Source organism: Ranitomeya variabilis, chromosome 4, assembly GCF_051348905.1.
Source record: "Ranitomeya variabilis isolate aRanVar5 chromosome 4, aRanVar5.hap1, whole genome shotgun sequence".
Lineage (NCBI taxonomy): Eukaryota > Metazoa > Chordata > Amphibia > Anura > Dendrobatidae > Ranitomeya > Ranitomeya variabilis.
In genome coordinates this window covers 218,522,263-218,537,155 of record NC_135235.1, presented here as the reverse complement: position 1 = coordinate 218,537,155, position 14,893 = coordinate 218,522,263, and the positions used below count along the sequence as shown (strand labels likewise).

Here is a 14,893-nt window from a genome sequence, read left to right as displayed (position 1 = left end):
GACTTGGGTCCACTGAACCTTAAAAAGATCCATAAGCTGGCACCAGGCGAATGCCCATAGGACGGTTTTATGGAAGGAGAAAAGTACAGATCTACTTACGACTATCTTCTCCTTTCTCTAGACCTGCATATCAAGCAAATCCAAGCTGGAAATGAGAAGACAGGATGCAGACAAACGCTCCAAACTCTCTGTGCTGAATGGAGCAACATTAACCCTTCCAAGGACGTACCGCATATAACAAGGCAGTGGACATATCCTTAAATGCTTTGCTTTTAGCCTAAACATCAATTAAAGATACAGAAGGATTCTAATGAGTGCTCTATTTCACTGCAGCGCCTCCGCAGGGCAAATGAAGTATTACATTGCGTTTATAAAAATGAACGTATTGTCTATACAATGCAGGACAGGACAGGTCCTCCAGACTGAGAGGAGGTTCTTTGTAACCGCACTTGCCTTAAAGGAATCCCTTCTATTGAGAACTGGACAGCCCCTTTAATGTATCTTGTCTCACCTTGTGACCTGTAAGCTATGGAGATGCAGCTGGTCTCGTAGGATGGACACGTCCTCACCACCATACGGCACGATGAACTTGTACCGACGCACTGTAAGCATCTCAGGCAAAGGACTAGGGGAAAAGAAAAAGACGTGGGTAACACAAAGAATTGTATCCTTTCGCACTGGGACACGTGGAATGGGAACGTTGGCGGAGAACGACATGGAACATTTTGGATTTGTGTCCTTGATGCATCTAATATTGGAATTTCTGTCCTCAAATCTCAGCATTGTGTCAACTTCCATAGTTCTCCCAACTTTTCTAAACTTCTCCTGATTGTCACAGTCCATCTCTTACATAGTGAATCTTTAGTTTAACCCCTTCACGACCGACGACGTATATTTCCGTCATCGGCCGTGTCCCTAACTTTGATGCGGGCTCACACGCTGAGCCTGGATTTTTTTTCCGCACTCGATGGCTGATTTAATAAACCATCAAGTGCCTTGAACAGCTGCGAGTGGATCCGAGAACAACCCGCGGCTGTTAACATGTTAAATGCTGCTGTCAATCATTAATTTCACACTTGCAAATAGTAAGAGCGTCATTGATCACGCCCATCGGCGCCCCTGACATGTGATCGCAGGGTGCGGATGGACTGTTATGACAGCCAAGGGTTTACTGAACACCCCCGGGCATGTCATCATGATTCTCCTGTGAGTGTGTGGAGATCTCAGGGTTGAAGCTCTGCTATGTGTAGCATGGGGGATTGGACTATAGCAGATTCAAGTCCCCTAAGGGGACTATTAAATACAGTAGAAAGTAAAAAAAAGTTTAACTTTAGTTTTACATTATAAGGAACATAGAAAAAAATTGCAAAATACCTTATCACTGAAGTTTTGTTCAAACTTATCCATTCTAGACTCATGTACAGCACAAATTTTGCTTGTGTCCTATTATTTTGCTACAGTGTATCATTACAGGTAGAATCTAGGTACAATTTGTATCTAAACCTAAACTGTGAGAAGCATTATTGTGGGTAAGCCTGAACAAAAAAAAAAGTTTGCATTCACTGACAGCAAGCAGAGAACCTGTAAAAGGTATGCCTTGAAACCTAAAGCATATCCAAAAGTTACAGTATTTTTCAATACTGGGTATTTGGTCTAGGTTCTGCAATTTTTCAGCCATGGGTGGAGGAATAACTATGATGTCTCCCAAACACAGCACACAGACATGAAGGACTCCTGCTCTCCTGTCTCTATAGCACACACAGACATGAGGGACTCCTGCTGTCCTGTCTCTATAGCACACACAGACATGAAGGACTCCTGCTCTCCTGTCTCTATAGCACATACAGACATGAAGGTCTCCTGCTCTCCTGTCTCTATAGCACACAGACATGAGGGACTCCTGTTCTCCTGTCCTTTTAGCACACACATACATGAAGGACTCCTGCTCTCCTGTCTGTATAGCACACACAGACATGAAGGACTCCTGCTCTCCTGTCTCTATAGCACACACAGACATGAAGGTCTCCTGCTCTCCTGTCTCTATAGCACACAGACATGAAGGACTCCTGCTCTCCTCTCTCTATAGGACATACAGACATGAAGGACTCCTGCTCTCCTGTCTCCATAGCACACACATACAAGAAGGACTCCTGCTCTCCTGTCTGTATAGCACACACAGACATGAAGGACTCCTGCTCTCCTGTCTCTTTAGCACACACAGACATGAAGGACTCCTGCTCTCCTGTCTCTATAGCACATACAGACATGAAGGATTCCTGCTCTCCTGTCTCCATAGCACACACAGACATGAAGGACTCCTGCTCTCCTGTCTCTATAGCACAAACAGACATGAAGGATTCCTGCTCTCCTGTCTCTATAGCACACACAGACATGAGGGGACTCCTGCTCTCCTGTCTGTATAGCACATACAGACATGAGGGACTCCTGCTCTCCTGTCTCCATAGCACACACAGACATGAGGGGACTCCTGCTCTCCTGTCTCTATAGCACATACAGACATGAAGGACTCCTGCTCTCCTGTCTCTATAGCACACACAGACATGAAGGTTTCCTGCTCTCCTGTCTCCATAGCACATACATACATGAAGGACTCCTGCTCTCCTGTCTCTACAGCACACACAGACATGAAGGACTCCTGCTCTCCTGTCTCTATAGCACACACAGACATGAAGGACTCCTGCTCTCCTGTCTCTATAGCGCACACAGATAAAAAGGACTTTTGCTCTCCTGTCTCTACAATGTTGGCAATGATAAGAAGCATCATTGAAGGATTCCTGTCTCCATAGCACACACAGACATGAGGGGACTCCTGCTCTCCTGTCTGTATAGCACATACAGACATGAGGGACTCCTGCTCTCCTGTCTCCATAGCACACACAGACATGAGGGGACTCCTGCTCTCCTGTCTCTATAGCACATACAGACATGCAGAACTCCTGCTCTCCTGTCTCTACGGCACATACAGACATGAAGGATTCCTGCTCTCCTGTCTCCAAAGCACACACATACATGAAGGACTCCTGCTCTCCTGTCTATAGCACACACACAGACATGATGGACTCCTGCTCTCCTGTCTCTATAGCACACACAGACATGAAGGACTCCTGCTCTCCTGTCTCTATAGCACATACAGACATGAAGGACTCCTGCTCTCCTGTCTCTATAGCACATACAGACATGAAGGACTCCTGCTCTCCTGTCTATAGCACACACATACATGAGGGACTCCTGCTCTCCTGTGTCTATAGCACACAGACATGAAGGACTCCTGCTCTCCTGTCCCTAGAGCACATACAGACATGAAGGACTCCTGCTCTCCTGTCTCCATAGCACACATACATGAAGAACTCCTGTTCTCCTGTCCCTATAGCGCACACAGACATGAGGGATTCCTGCTCTCCTTTCAGTATAGCACCCTTTCTGTATAGCACATACATACATGTTGGACTCCTGCTCTCCTGTCTGTATAGCACACACAGACATGAAGGACTCATGCTCTCCTGTTTCTATAGCACACACAGACATGAAGGACTCCTGCTCTACTGTCTCTATAGCACACAGACATGAAGGACTCCTGCTCTCCTGTCTCCATAGCACACACAGACATGAGGGGACTCCTGCTCTCCTGTCTCTATAGCACATAGAGACATGAAGGATTCCTGCTCTCCTGTCTCCATAGCACACAGACATGAGGGAACTCCTGCTCTCCTGTCTCTATAGCACACAGACATGAGGGAACTCCTGCTCTCCTGTCCCTATAGCACACACAGACATGAGGGACTCCTGCTCTCCTGTCTGTATAGCACATACAGACATGAAGGACTCCTGCTCTCCTGTCTCCATAGCACACACAGACATGAGGGGACTCCTGCTCTCCTGTCTCTATAGCACATACAGATATGAAGGACTCCTGCTCTCCTGTCTCTATAGCACATACAGACATGAAGGACTCCTGCTCTCCTGTCTCTATAGCACATACAGACATGAAGGACTCCTGCTCTCCTGTCTCTATAGCACATACAGACATGAAGGACTCCTGCTCTCCTGTCTCTATAGCACATACATACGTCTCCGGGAGGATCCCCTGCAGCACGGCGCCGTTCCCCGCAGCAGTTACAGCGCTCTTTGCATCAGCAATCACTTCGCCCCTCTGCAGCGCATACTCTCAACTATCTGTAAAAAGGCTGCTGTACACCTCCTGGACTCTGTCTGACACCGGCACCATTGTGGGCCCATACAGACAAACTGTGTATTCCAGTACTCAAAAATCCTGTCTGATGAAGGTCCTATGTTGGGACCGAAAACGTTCATGTTGAACTGGATGCACTAAATAAATGATGTTTTTCTTCACTACAAAGTTCTCCTGAGTGCCAAGTATATTATTGTCTATAGCACATACAGACATGAAGGACTCCTGCTCTCCTGTCTCTATAGCACATACAGACATGAAGGACTCCTGCTCTCCTGTCTCTATGGCACATACAGACATGAAGGACTCCTGCTCTCCTGTCTCTATAGCACATACAGACATGAAGGATTCCTGCTCTCCTGTCTCCATAGCACACACAGACATGAGGGGACTCCTGCTCTCCTGTCTCTATAGCACATACAGACATGAAGGACTCCTGCTCTCCTGTCTCTATAGCACATACAGATATAAAGGTCTCCTGTCTCTATAGCACACACAGACATGAATGACTCCTGATCTCCTGTCTCTATAGCACACACAGACATGATGGACTCCTGCTCTCCTGTCTCTATAGCACATACAGATATAAAGGACTCCTGCTCTCCTGTCTCTATAGCACACACAGACATGAAGGACTCCTGCTCTCCTGTCTCTACAATGTTGGCAATGATGAGAAGCAAACACAATATAAAATTACAACATACTTTTTGCATAAATTATATTCAGGGTGCCTGCTTGCTGTCATTGAATAGAAGGTTTCAGGGGATAATACTTATATATACACTGAAGATTCCTATTACATGACATGAAGCAGAGTTCTTAAAAAGTGTTATACTCTGTTGTAAGAAGCATATTGTGAAATTGTAAAACTTTATAAAAGCAATGTCTTTTGTTGAAGGTTTGGTAAAAAATGCAAATTTTTTAAACAAAATTTTCCTAGCAAGAAACTTTTTGTAGTCGCGTCCCTTGTGTCATCCGGGTTCAGCCCTGCGTTCTCTGGGGGCTGTGACATTTGCTCCTGGAGCTTTAATTAGAACTATTCTCAGCATACAAAGGAGTGGGCGTCATGGCGGAGGCTGCGGTACGTACATCCACATACAGACAATACACGGTGAAAAGATGTTTGCCAAGATTTCTAAAGACAAAAGCAGCACATTCTGCAAAGTCCAAAAATATTGTGAGTGTCGTATAGCCGAGGCCCAGCCCTACATGCCTCAGATTTTAGAGAAGCAGCGCACAGCCCTACATCATGGGCAGAGTCGTCATGTGGGATGCATCACTTCCTCTGCATAGAAATCAGAACAATTAGGGACGTCAGTGCCACTAATGTGGGGAAATTCCCAAATTTCTGATGCTTCTGTGTTTATTTTGCCCATTACTGTCATTAAAATTCATGTTTTAAGTGACGAGCTCAGCTCTGCTGCATTGTCAGATGTGGATCTGCTGCATCTGATCCCTGAGAATTGCCCAGGAGACTGTGGGATCCTGGAAAAGTGTTTTCAGCACCGAACAGGACGGACAGTTCCTCATCATAATCCACTTATTCATGCATTAGGATCACAGCATAAAAGGAAGTTTCATCATTTGTATATTACCAGTTAATATGAAGACTACAAATACAGCATATACTTTGTACATATGTAAATAGATAGATAATAGATAGATAGATAGATAATGGATAATAGATAGATAATAGATAGATAATAGTTAATAGATAGATAGATAATAGATAGATAATAGTTAATAGATAGATAGATAATAGATAGATAGTTAATAGATAGATAATAGATAGATAGATAGATTATAGATGGATAATAGATGATAGATAATAGATAGATAATAGTTAATAGATGATAGATAATAGATAGATAATAGTTAATAGATAATCGATGGTAGATGATAGATATTAGATGTATGTATAGATAATAGATAGATAATTATGAAATAGAATAATATATAGATATGTGATAGATATTAGATTTATAGATAACAGGTTAGAGACAGATAGATGTATGAATCTTTCTATTATCTATCTATCTATTATCTATCTATCATATTCTTTGTACTTTATATTCCTCTCTAGTGTCATCTATTAGTAATTCTCGGCTTTTGTGCTGCAGTCAGTTGTGTGGATCCATGTCACGTTTTGTAGGATTGTCACAATAGATCGTACCTCGATTAGAGGATTACTCCACCCAGAATACATCCTTCTTCTGCTGCTTTATCCCTAGATGACCTGCGATCTGATCCTGATCTCGCTATGTGAGACAGGGCCTTTACATGACTCTTCCTGTCAATCTACCGGTGTGATTATAACCAGTCAGCAGTCAGTGTATCCGTGATAACAGTGTATTGAGGAATTGCCATTTGTGTAATTTTCCTCCAAAAAACTTCTCCTTTCATTCGTGTCGTCAGTAATCGTGATTAATCCTATGGATCTGCCACCAATGTCTTATCTTGGGCCAACCTCTTACAATGTGTAAGGATTCGGCAGCGGCCCTTTTGCTGCAGCACTCCAGGTACGGTAATTACGAGATCTAATAATACAGCAATTATTGTCAATTATCCCGGATTTATTACGTCGACTTTTTATTGTTTTTTTTTTCGTTCTATATCAAAAATAAGTAAATTCAGACTCATTTGTAAGTTTATGAAGCAGAAAGATCCTTAATTTTCCATCTTCAATGAATTTATTATGGATAGAAACAAACAGGCTTATCTCCGCGCAGCCGGAGCAGACAACGCCGCCTCAGATAATGCCGCTTGTAAAATATGAAAGAGCAAATTGCTAAAAAGGGAGATAACAAGTCTTCAATCACGGGGAAACATCAAGGCGGCGAGCGTCAGCTGGGGCGCGGGCGATAATTACACGGGAAGGCTCTGCCATTATCTGGGCGCTGCATGCAGGTTTGGGAAAAACCGAGCCCAGTCGTAAAGGTAAATCGATGTACGGACACGATTCTTTGTGATCTCATGCGCTAAGGAATTAGAAGATATTTTCAATGAGAAGGGCGCAAGATATGAAGGGATTTTCACCACTTGTGTCTTCCAACTGGTAGTGTTCACGATGTTGCAAAACTCATCATACCCTAACAGATGCATACTCGTTCTCTGCTCCACTGATTGGCTGTGGTACTGCTGGAAAAAGCTATGCACTTTATTCTGCTATTTCCAGCAGTACCATAGACAATAAATGGAGTATAAATTCACATGCTCAATCTTCGCTTCATTACGACAGTTTTTCAGAATCACTCAGGATCTGGTTATGGATGCAATGTTCAGGATCTCATAGAAATATATTAAGCTGTCACGTTCGGGTCGGGAGATCTGTGGCCAGTCCATGCTTTAGCAGTCTGTAATCTGGCACAGGCATCTGAATAAGCCCTTAGTATGAAATAACTATCTTTTGAAAACACCTTTAAAGGGATTTTCTCAAGTTCAGTATTCAGGAACACACAGCTCCTTTTCATTTCAACTTCCTGCTTGCCAGGAACAGTGCAATCCTGATGATTGACAGTTCAGACCATCGGCATGGTCACACCGCTGATAGCAGGGGCATCTTTCTTTCTGCAACACAGGCAAACTGATCGGATCCAGTGATCAGAGCAGCGCTTACAAATTCTATAAAGGTGCTCCTCACCTAAGTAACTGGCGCTCTCTGATAACTGTAAACTATAGAACTTATAAGCCCTCTGTTCTGGAGTACAGAGAACATTTTTTTGGAAGGGAATCTGTCAGCAGGTTCATACTATGTAATCTGAGAGCAGTATGATGTATGGGGTTGAGACCCTGATTCCAGCGATGTGTCACTTACGAGGCTGTGTATTTGTGTATTTATTCAGTACAATCATTGTTTTATCAGCAGGAAATTATCGCTACAGGACTAGGTGTCTTGTGCCTTCTTGTCCAACCATGCCCCCAACACTGATTGGCTGCTTTCTGTGTACAATCAGTGGTGTGGACGGGGTTATACACAGCTCAGCATTACGAGCTCTGCTAGATTTGCAGCAAAGAAAACTGCGATTCTATTACAACTGCTGCACCCAGCAAATTAAGTGTTACATCGATCTCTGCCCCTACATCATGATGCCCTGAGATAAGGTAGCAAAAACTTGGTGACAGAGTGTCTTTAATAAGACATAAACTGCAAAGTTGCTTGTTTTTCATTTAACAAGATGAGAGAACCATTTTAAAGCAATTTTAGGTACATTTTATTTTTCCCTGCAATCTGGTAAGCATTTTTTTTATATTTTACATTTAATATACTCCAATTTTTTAAAATTAATTTAACCATGAAAGCGTACTCTTTTTATGGAATTTCATGGTAACCTTTGTTTATATATACATATGTGTGTGTGTGTATGTGTGTATATATATATATATATATATATATATATATATATATATATATATATATATATATATATATATATATATATATATATATACTAGATGGTGGCCCGATTCTAACGCATCGGGTATTCTAGAATATGTATGAGTAGTGTATAGCACAGCCCACGTACTATATTGCAAAGCCACGTAGTACATTGCGCAGCCCACGTAGTATATTGCGCAGCCCACGTAGTACATTGCGCAGCCCACGTAGTACATTGCGCAGCCCACGTTGTACATTGCGCAGTCCACGTAGTATATTGCGCAGCCTACGTAGTATATTGCGCAGCCTACGTAGTATATTGCGCAGCCCACGTTGTATATTGCGCAGCCCACGTTGTATACGGTAGTCACATAGTATATTGCCCAGCTCACGTAGTATATTGCCCAGCTCACGTAGTATATTGCCCAGCCCACGTAGTATATTGCCCAGCCCACGTAGTATATAGCAATGTGGGCATCATATCCCTGTTAAAAAAAAAAAAAAAAAAAGAAATAAAATAAAAAATAGTTATATACTCACCTTCCGGATCCAACCGAAGCGGTTACCGATGCTGCTCGTGTGCTCCGGTCCCAAGAGTGCATTGCGGTCTTGCGAGATGATGACGTAGCGGTCTCGCGAGACTGCTACGTCGTCATCTCGCGAGATCGCAGCATGGACCAGTTACCGGAGCATCGCGAGTGGGATCCAGGGGCTGACGGAAGGTGAGTATATAACGATTTTTTATGTTTTTTATTATTTTTAACATTAGATCGTTTTACTATTCATGCCGTATAGGCAGCATGAATAGTAAAAAGTTGGTCACACAGGGTTAATAGCAGCGGTAACAGAGTGCGTTACCCGCGGCATAACGCGGTCCGTTACCGCTGCCATTAACCCTGTGTGAGGGCAGACTGGAGGGGAGTACGGAGCGGGCACTGACTGCGGGGAGGAAGGAGCGGACATTTTTCCGCCGGACTGTGGCCGTCGCTGATTGGTCGTGGCTGTTTTGCCACGGCCAATCAGCGACTTGGATTCCATGACAGACAGAGGCCGCGACCAATGAATATCCGTGACAGACAGACAGAAGGACAGACATACGGAAGTGACCCTTAGACAATTATATAGTAGATATACACACATACATACATATATATACAAACATATGAGTACATATTCAGGAGCTTCTCACAAAATTAGAATATCATCAAAAAGTTAATTTATTTCAGTTCTTCAATATAAAAAAAAGTGAAACTCATATATTATATAGCGTCATTACACACAGAGTGATCTATTAAAAGTGTTTATTTCTGTTAATGTTGATGATTATGGCTTACAGCCAATGAAACCCAAAAGTCATTATCTCAGAAAATTAGAATATTTTATAACACCAGCTTGAAAAATGATTTTAAAATCCGAAATGTTGGCCTATGGACATGTATGTTCTGTAAATGCACTCAATACTTGGCCGGGGCTCCTTTGGCATCAATTACTGCATCAATGCGACGTGGCATGGAGGCGATCAGCCTGTGGCACTGCTGAGGGGTTATGGAAGCCCAGGTTGCTTTGATAGCAGCCTTCAGCTAGTCTGCATTGTTGGGTCTGGTGTCTCTCATCTTCCTCTTGACAATACTCCATAGATTCTCTATGGGGTTAAGGTCAGGTGAGTTTGCTGGACAATCAAGCACAGTGATACTGTTGTTTGTAAACCAGATATTGGTAGTTTTGGCAGTGTGGACAGGTGCCAAGTCCTGCTCGAGAATTAAATTTCCATCTCCAAAAAGCTTGTCGGCAGAGGGAACCATGAAGTGCTCTAAAATTTCCTGGTAGACGGCTGTGCTGACTTTGGTCTTCATAAAACACAGTGGACATACACCAGCAGATGACATGGCTCCCCAAACCATCACTGATTGAGGAAACTTCACACTAGACCTCCAGCAGCTTGGATTGTGGCCTCTCCACTCTTCCTCCAGACTCTGGGACCTTGATTTCCAAATGAAATGCAAAATTTACTTTCCATGTGGAGTATGTCAGTGACTGCTCTCTGGACATATGTCAGGTCAGCAGTCTTCCCCATGATTGTAGCACTACTGAAACAGACTAAGGGACCTTTGTAAATGCTTAGGAAGCCTTTGCAGGTGTTTTTTTGATAATTCTAATTTACTGAGATAATGACTTTTGGGTTTTCATTGGCTGTAAGCCATAATCATCAACATTAACAGAAATAAACACGTGAAATAGATCACTCTGTGTGTAATGACTCTATCCATATATATGTACTATATATATATATATATATATATATATATATATATATATATATATATATATGTCATAATTACATAATTATTGGTTTTATCATCTGTCTGAATGTCACTGCCAGGGGGTGTCTCTGTCACTCTATATACAAGTTGCTTTGTTGTTTTGTGTTGTTGTAAAGTGACTATCCAGAATTCTAAAAGCATGGTGGCATACATCCAAAAACAGCGCCTCACCTGTCCACAGGCTGTGTCTAGTATTGCAGCTCAGCTCCATTAAAGTGAATGTTGCAGATCTATAATACTGCACACAAACAGATTTTGTTTTGCATAATAAATAACATTAACTTTATTCTGTGGCTCAGTACAGTTATGACAATGCCAAATTTATGTAGATTTTTAAAAAATTTTAAGTTCTTTTTTTTGGACACCCATCACCAGCCTGTGATTATTTTGTAGGGTGTGGATATAGGGAGTCCTCTCTGCTTCTCAAACGTATTAGGGGTTAAATGTCTGTGATCGATTTGGAGGTAACTGCGAACCCTGACATTATGGCTCTTGGTTCTCATCACTGATGAGACTCATCACCATGGCTGTCTTTGTATTGTTTGACACAATTGTAATGACGTGCAGTATGTGAAGTAGAAGGAAGACTTTAGGTCCGGGTGACCATGCGTATGTATGATACTACCATAATGGGCCTGAGATCAGGATTCGACTGACCCAGCAGAAGTCCTACCCATAACCAGAGGCAAGGAAAATGGGCCAGAAGGAATTTGGGCAATCAGAATAATATATTTTGGGATCCAAAGGTTTCTAAGTAATATAGGACTACAGGAAGTAAATCTTGGAGAGATTTAGGTCATGATGGTACATGAGCTCCAAAGATTGCTCTGTGCCGCTGCTATATCACAGTGCAATGCAGTAAATTGGGTTGCAAGGTACTAAAACCATGAAAAACAAGTCACAAAATATCCAACAAGAGATTACTTTTTTCAACTTGCTTTTTGTGGTACCGTAATGGGCACAATTCAACCCCACTCACCTGCATTGCACTGCAATGTAACAGGGGCACATATCAATCTTTGCTACCCAACCCTGTGTAGCTCTCAAAACTCACTATCAAGCCCTAAACTTAACATTTTTAGAAATGTTTGAAGTTGGAGACTTAGGAACAATTATGGGCTCCTTTTCTGGCCATGTGCCTTAAATAAAAGTAAAGCACAGGCCATGTGCTCTGGGTGCTGGCTGCCAGGCATCTATAAAAAAAAAAACACACTTAGCCACTGTTCGGCTACATAGTTATATGAAGGAAATCATAGTTTATCCTCCTCAATCTGTATTTTTCTTTAAAATAAATACATCTTTATTAACAATCAATCAAATCAATTTCTATGCGGAAAAGGAAGAAAAAAGTCCATCTTAGTACGGAAAGAAAAAGTACACTACCCGTGTTCTTAAATTTCTTTCTGAAATAGATTTTGATGATCATTAATTAATAAGAAAGTAATTTTATAGAAAAATATAGACTGAAGCCAGTATTTACATCAGTCTCTAAAAACACCCAACAATGGGAATCTCCAAGATCAACAATAGAAAATTGGGGGAATGGGTGTGGTTTTTGCTTTCTATATTATCTAGTTATGGTTGCGAGCTGAATCTTTGCACTTGGTAAATAAACATCTTGGTACAAAATGGGACGACGGAACTGATTTGATCTACAAATGATCAATCGATCCCTTCCTGGGCATCATTTTAAGACTCCTGCTAGTTTCGTCATCTCAAGCACATAAATTGGCAATCTAGGGTTGGAAAAGATACCGAAGATTCCAAACTAAACAAGACTCTAATATAGCAATTGTGTAAGTGTATCCTCCAGACAGATCTCACTCCGGCAGGTATAGACTGACAGTACGGGGGTCTCAGGGATGGGTACTCACCTTGTGAGATGTGGAGGCAGAGCAGTAGCAGCGTCCAGCCTTTCGCCATTATCTCCAGGTGCCCCGGTCAGCCCCTAGGCTCTCTCCCCCCAGCCAATGTTGGACGGTCTGCGGGGGGAGGCTGCGTCCGCACCTGTCTCTCTGCTGGATAGCACTATGGAGAATTGAGGACATAGCTAAGAACTGGTTTGGTGATGAAGGACACACCTCGCCTCTTTCTTTTTTTTCTCCTCCTGTCATTGCAAAAAAAAATGCAGAAAAAAATTGTAAATTTTACAGCGAGGAACATTTGACCTATAGACACGGGAAACACCCAAAAAAGTAAATGCCATTATGTGTTAATCATTGGGCCTGACGCGCATCGCAGGCGTAATCAATGTCCATTTTGTCGTTTTCTGGATGCCAAAGTCTGAAGAAATCATCAATTACAGCAAAGTTATTGTTATTATTGACAAATACTGAAAGATGCTATGTAATGTAATCTGATACATTGTGCTGCACTCTCATACTACACATCTGATACACCTCAGCTGCTGCAGAACATCATAACACATCTCAACTGCTGCAGAAAATCGTAACACACCTCAGTTGCTGCAGAACATCATAACACACCTCAGCTGCAGCAGACCCTCATAATACACCTCAGCTGATGCAGAACCTCATAATACACCTCAGCTGCAGCAGACCCTCATAATACACCTCAGCTGCTGCAGAACTTCATAATACACCTCAGCTACTGCAGAAGCTCATAATACACCTCAGCTGCAGCAGACCTTCATAATAGACCTCAGCTGCAGCAGACCCTCATAATACACCTCAGCTGCTGCAGAACTTCATAATACACTTCAGCTACTGCAGAAGCTCATAATACACCTCAGCTGCTGCAGAACCTCATAATACACCTCAGCTGCAGCAGACCTTCATAATAGACCTCAGCTGCTACAGAGCCTCACAATACACCTCAGCTGCTGCAGAACCTCATAATATACCCCAGCTGCTACAGAACCTCATAACACACCTCAGCTACTGCAGAACCTCATTATACACCTCAGCTGCAGCAGACCTTCATAATAGACCTCAGCTGCAGCAGACCCTCATAATACACCTCAGCTGCTGCAGAACTTCATAATACACCTCAGCTACTGCAGAAGCTCATAATACACCTCAGCTGCAGCAGACCTTCATAATAGACCTCAGCTGCAGCAGACCCTCATAATACACCTCAGCTGCTGCAGAACTTCATAATACACTTCAGCTACTGCAGAAGCTCATAATACACCTCAGCTGCTGCAGAACCTCATAATACACCTCAGCTGCAGCAGACCTTCATAATAGACCTCAGCTGCTACAGAGCCTCACAATACACCTCAGCTGCTGCAGAACCTCATAATATACCCCAGCTGCTACAGAACCTCATAACACACCTCAGCTACTGCAGAACCTCATTATACACCTCAGCTGCAGCAGACCTTCATAATAGACCTCAGCTGCAGCAGACCCTCATAATACACCTCAGCTGCTGCATAACTTCATAATACACCTCAGCTACTGCAGAAGCTCATAATACACCTCAGCTGCTGCAGAACCTTATAATATACCCCAGCTGCTGCAGAACATCATAACATATATCAGCTGCTGCAGAACATCAGAACACACCTCCGCTGTTGTAGAACCTCATAATATACCCCAGCAGCTGCAGGACCTCATAACACACCTCAGCTACTGCAGAAGTTCATAATACACCTAAGCTGCTGCAGAACCTCATAAGACACTTCAGCTGCTGCAGACCTTCGTAATACACCTCAGCTACTGCAGAACCTCATGATACACCTCAGCTGCTGCAGAAACTCACAATACACCTCAGCTGCTGCAGAACCTCATAATACACCTCAGCTATTATATCTCATAGATGTGGCTGTTGGTCGAATTTTCATTCTTCCCAGCCGCCATACACATGCATGCTCAGCTCAGATGAGCGTACATATGCTTTTATTTTGGAGCGTGGAGAAAGCTGCTGCCAGACATCTGAGATTGTCGAAAGTGGAAGTTCAGTTTACATTCTTTTTTCGTGAAAATATGATTGTGACCAGGAGAAGACTGGACATTTCTGCCT

The 14,893-nt window shown here is 42.8% G+C and overlaps 2 protein-coding genes across 3 annotated transcripts in view; one reads left to right on the top strand and one right to left on the bottom strand.

The window, feature by feature from the left end:
* LOC143770394 (urokinase plasminogen activator surface receptor-like) overlaps positions 1 to 12,954 on the bottom strand; it is a 42,346-nt gene extending 29,392 nt beyond the window's left edge. The window contains exons 1-2 of one of the 2 annotated variants that reach the window (XM_077260003.1): positions 12,781 to 12,954; positions 512 to 625 (exon numbers count right to left, since the gene is read on the bottom strand). In XM_077260003.1, coding sequence (XP_077116118.1) covers positions 512 to 625; positions 12,781 to 12,829 — 163 coding nt within the window. In that variant the 5' untranslated portion in view covers positions 12,830 to 12,954. The remainder of the gene's footprint in view (positions 1 to 511; positions 626 to 12,780) is intronic. The other variant, XM_077260004.1, reaches the window with a different exon arrangement.
* LOC143770392 (interferon-inducible GTPase 5-like) overlaps positions 1 to 14,893 on the top strand; it is a 93,333-nt gene that overhangs the window by 17,708 nt on the left and 60,732 nt on the right. The window lies entirely within an intron of this gene.